We start from the raw sequence: 5,090 nt of genomic DNA, 5'->3' as shown, positions 1-5,090 counted from the left end.
CTCGTGCGATGCTCGTCTCTTGATACCCGATGATACACAAGTAATAGGACTTAGGCAGTATAAAGTTCTCATCAATCAAAGTATCGTTTAGAAACAAGTTCACTCCGTTGTTTAAGTAGCTTCGCACGAGCTCGTGTCATTGGTCCAATCCTGACTTCATTGGACTTGAGCTTCACAGCAGGTTCATCTTCAGTTGATAATGACGGAGGTAGTAGTGAGGTAGGGATGTCCTCATCACATCCAAGAGGGCAAATTTTGTGAAGAAGATTCATGTGAAGACTAAAGAGTTGATCGAGAAGAAAGGCAAGAACAATGCTGCAAGGATGAATAAGAAGCGCAAGGAGATGTTGTTCAAGCCTGGTGATTTGGTCGGGTACATTTTCGCAAGCATAGGTTCCCAAAGCTGAGGAAGTCTAAGTTGAAGCCTCGTGGTGTTGGTCCTTACAAAGTGCTTGCCAAGATCAATGATAATGCATACTCGATATATCTTCCAGAGGATGAGTTTGGTGTCAGTAATTCTTTCAATGTTGCTGATTTGACACCATATGACGGAGAAGACCTTGGAGCGTCGGGGTCGACGCCTTTTGAAGGGGGGGAGATGATGAGGACATCCCTACCTCACTACTACCTCCGTCATTACCAATTGAAGATGAACCTGCTGTGAAGCTCAAGTCCAATGAAGTCAGGATTGGACCAATGACACGAGCTCGTGCGAAGCTACTTAAGCAACAGGTGAACTTGTTCCTAAACGATACCTTGATTGATGAGAACTTTATACTACCTAAGTCCTATTACTTATGTATAATCAGGTATGAAGAGGAGACAAGCATCGCACGAGAAGGAGAGGAGCAGCTGGACGTGAAGATGGACGTGAAGCTGGACAAGGAGCTGGACATGAAGATATCTCATGGACGCGCGAGGGAGGAGCGGGAGGAATACGCGAGAGGAGAAGAAGAAGTCCAGGCCGGTCCAGAACCCGGTCAGACCGGCCTCCACACCGGGTCGCCCGGTTACAGCACCCGGTCGACCGGGCGCCTGACCGGCCAACCCGGTTGCTGGCCCGGTTGACCCTGCCTCGTACCGGGGCCAAACCGGGCGCTGTTTTGCGAGGTTCCCGGTTGCCGCCCGGTCGACCGACCCCCAGACCGGCCCGCCCGGTCACCAGCCCGGTTGACCGGATTCCAGACCGGACATGTCCGAGTCTGTCTCGACCAGATCTATTCTGGGTCGGTTTTTCCTTGTATCTTTCGACCAGAACTCGTCCCGGACGCCTATATAAGTGCCTTGGACGACCCCCTAGCAGTTTTAGACCACGTTTAAGATAAACCCTAGTTCTTAGTTGTTTGCTCTGCAAAACTATTGAATTCCCTAAACCATATTGCTTGATATTGTGTAGATCCTGTTTAAGTCTTGTGTGATCTCGTCGTTCCATTGGGAATTAGCCGGTTGCAACTTACCGCTTCGTGGTCGGCGGCTACGTGCGCAAGTGTGTGGAGTTGCGAATATCTTGCGAGGTTGAGAGCTGTTGCATTGGCGACAGGGACCAATCGAGAGATCTCGTTGCGTCATACAAGTTATCATTCACTACATCGTCGTGTTTCTCCGCTGCTATCACCCCGTGATCATCATCACCACCGTTGCTTACTGAGAAGATCGGGCCACCCCATATCATAGCTGCTAGGAGCGATTAGACTATGTGTACTAAACATGTAAGATATTATTACATCAAGCTAGATAAGGGAATTCTCAACCAGCCATTTCAACAATTCAAATGCCACAACTTATCATGAAGTTGAATTAGCATTTCAAACCACAACCATGCCTTGCGTGTTATTAACATGCAAACTGTTTTTAAACAGGGGATAACAATAGAACACTTCTATAGCATAGGTAATACATTGCTTAAAACAATAACATGATCTTCAAGATAACGTAACAAACACCAAATGATGAGAGAAGAAGTGCTACTTCCATCATCCAAATTGTTCAGTTCTGTAGCATAGGTAATTCATAGTTTAAAACACTAACATGATCCTCAAAACAGCATAACGAACACACATTGATGAAAGCAGAATTGCTACTTCCGCCATCCTTTTTTTTTTTGGTTCTACTAGTAGCACTAGAAATAAGAACAAAAGATAAGGCTCATATTATGGGATAGATATCTGCTCCAGGGACAGATCAAACAAGGAGCCCTTGCCCGCCCTTCGCCATGTGGCGGACCACGTCGCCTCTCTGCCACCGCCGCAACCACTACTGCCACACGCGCTGTCGTAGGCGGCGTGGGACGGCCAGATGGTGCCGCCCCACCATAATACGTGCCACCAGCCAATCCGCCGTTGTAAGTGCCGCACCCGCCTCCGAACATGCTGCAGGGCGCACCAAGGGCTGTGGATGCCTCTGCCGTTTGTCGACCTCGTCTCCGACGATGAAGAAAACAATGGTGCTAGGAATTAGGGTCACGCTTTTTAAAACTTTATTCAAATTCACTCCATTTGTTTGTCTGTGGTAAGGGGCAAAAAATAATCAACACATATACAATAGGTCGCGCTGCTGAACGTACCGGCCCGCAAGCCAAACCACGTGGTCCAAAATCTATCTACAATACGATCATCCTATACTGCAAACCTAAAAAGCCTGCACAGCTCATTGATTTGCTTGTCTAGTCCCATCGACCGGCAATCCCATCCCTCTCCTCACATCCTCCTTCGCCAATCTAATTCACATCCGGAATTCCGCTGGCAAGGCCTGAGTGCACCGCTCATTGATTTGCCGTGCAGCGACACCGGGAACGCCGTCGCGTCGGAAGTCGCCGCCCTCGCTCGACCGCGCGTGCTCCAGAGTAAATCCTCAAGGCTCAGTCTTTCCATTCTTTCTCTTAAGCCGGCAGATCTAAGCACTTCTTTCTTGCGCCGAATCCGTCGCCCCATCTGCATTTTGTATAATATGTTTGCTTCTTCTTTCCCCCCTTTTACCAGCAATCGAGCGGTTAGCATGCCGGACAGCAGCGGCGCGACCGTTTTTGACGACCTGCCGGAGTGGCTCGTCGTCGACGAGATCCTCTTCCGGTTGCCGCCCAAGGACGTACTCCGCTGCCGCGCCGTCCGCAGGTCGTGGCGCAGCGGCACTTCTACCGACAAGTTCATCCTCGACCACCACCGCCGCCAGCCCTCGCTCCCCATCATCAGACACCGGGAGGGCCTCTGCCGCTTCCCAGTCCTCAGTGGCGCTGCTGCCGATGTCTGCAGTGATAAAAAGATACGGCCCTTCGTCCGGTACACCCCTACTACCATAGTCGACGTTATACACCACGGCGCTTGTGACGGCCTCCTCATCCTATCGGAGCAAGGTGATTTCTACATCTGCAACCCGACCACCCGCAGGTGTGCTTCTCTGCCACATCCTCCACTACGACCAGGCTTCAGCACGGTCACCGTAGTCGCCTTCTACCGGCACCACACATCTGGAGAACACCGGGTGCTCTGGGTGGTCATGAGCCACGCCACAGTTGAGTTTGAATCGCCTGATTACTTCGTCCTTACGGTGGGATCAGACAAGCCAAGACTCATCCAATGGCCGGTAGTTTCTCCTGCCACTGAGTCCTCCACTTGCCCACCAGTGCATCATCGTGGTAGCCTGCACTGGCCAATGGGCCTCAGCATTACCGTATTTGACACCGTAGCCGAGACATTCCGCCAGATGAGCCGTCCGGCACAGCTGGGCGATAATGATATGGTGGCATTGCTGGACATGGGTGGCGCCCTTGCTTTGTCAAGCACCACCCTTGAACGCGTCACTCTAGATGTTTGGGTCTTGCAGGACTATGACGCCGAGACCTGGGGCTTTCAGTACCGGATTAACTTGCGAGCTATTGTGGCAGCGCCGCCGCTTGATTTGCGTCTGAAATATGTCCCGAGGATGGTTGCGATCAACGAGCGCGAGCTGTTGATCCAGGTGGGTTGGCGTCTGTTGCATTGCGGCATCGATGGTACGTTCCTAGGAAATGTTGAGATCGAAGAGCATGAAAACTACCTCACACTTACTAAGCATCGCCTCCAAGAGAGCATGATTTCACTTCCATTGTTTGAGAGGCAACAACAAGAAGAGGCTGTCAACAATGTGCCTCCATTCCTCATTGTGCTGTAAGATGCCTTGGACTCCCCTTGTTTAATGTGCCATCAATTGGAGCAGCTATCTAATCCCATAGTATGAGCCATGTCTTTTGTTCTTAGTATCTAGTACTACTAGTACAACTGAGCAATTTGGATGTCAAAAGTACTAGCACTTCTGCCATCATCATTCGGTGCTTGTTATGCTATCCTGTGGATCATGTTATTGTCGTGAACATGGATTATCTATGCTATAGAACTGTTCTACTCTTCTCCCATGTTTCATTTCAGTTTGCATTATTAAAAAGCATGATATTTGTTCCGTCCTTCATGAGAAGTCGTGGTATGTAGCTTACTATTTTGATCTTTCATGTTCAGTATACACTTTGGTCTTATTGCTTCTGGGACCTTGTCGCTCCTGCTCTTTCTGTGGAGTTGTTTTTGCTTAGTATATGTGGGAACATATGGCTGTGATTTGGCGCTCAGCTAGTTTTGTGTCTGATTGTTACCACTTACCACAACGGCAAGTCATTTGAGCAGTGCTGCTGTTTTTTTGCCTGATTGGTTCTACTTCAATTCAATGCAGTATTGTTACCAAAATATGGCAAGTACTTCGTTTCATGGGACTTTCACCATTTCGGAGAAGTGCTTGGCTGCTGGTTTTTTGTCCAGGATTTTTTTTTTTGCTTGGACTAAGTTACTAGATGACTATCTTATTTAACAATGTTGCAGTCTACTGGAAGGCTGCTAATAATCTGGTTAGGCTGATGTTAGCTAGTTTTACTTTACTGTATGTCTGTAGGGTTGGTGCTTCATGTCCCTATTGCTTTTCAAGTGTATGGCTTTACTGAACTCACCACCACAACGCCGCATGCCATCCTGAGATTAACATGGTTCCATGCATATAGGACCGGAACATAGCATAACACATCTGGGGCTCTCAGCTGCATCAATTTGAAACACAGCAACACATCTCAGCCA

General features: G+C 48.9%; 1 protein-coding gene across 1 annotated transcript; it reads left to right on the top strand.

Annotated features, from left to right (window-relative positions):
- Window positions 1-2,994: 2,994 nt before the first annotated feature.
- On the top strand, window positions 2,995-4,146 carry LOC124675850 (F-box/LRR-repeat protein At2g43260-like). The gene has a single exon (XM_047211923.1). It carries the CDS (start codon window positions 2,995-2,997, stop codon window positions 4,144-4,146), a length of 1,152 nt encoding a protein of 383 aa, XP_047067879.1.
- Window positions 4,147-5,090: the final 944 nt, after the last annotated feature.

This window comes from Lolium rigidum, chromosome 7 (assembly GCF_022539505.1).
Source record: "Lolium rigidum isolate FL_2022 chromosome 7, APGP_CSIRO_Lrig_0.1, whole genome shotgun sequence".
In the NCBI taxonomy this organism is placed as follows: domain Eukaryota; kingdom Viridiplantae; phylum Streptophyta; class Magnoliopsida; order Poales; family Poaceae; genus Lolium; species Lolium rigidum.
The sequence above is the reverse complement of the archived record's forward strand: the minus strand, read 5'-3'. Positions and strand labels throughout refer to the sequence as shown.

Bases quoted from the DNA above. Each gene is read 5' to 3' on its own strand.
- LOC124675850 (XM_047211923.1), top strand. From the start codon at position 2,995: ATGCCGGACAGCAGCGGCGCGACCGTTTTTGACGACCTGCCGGAGTGG.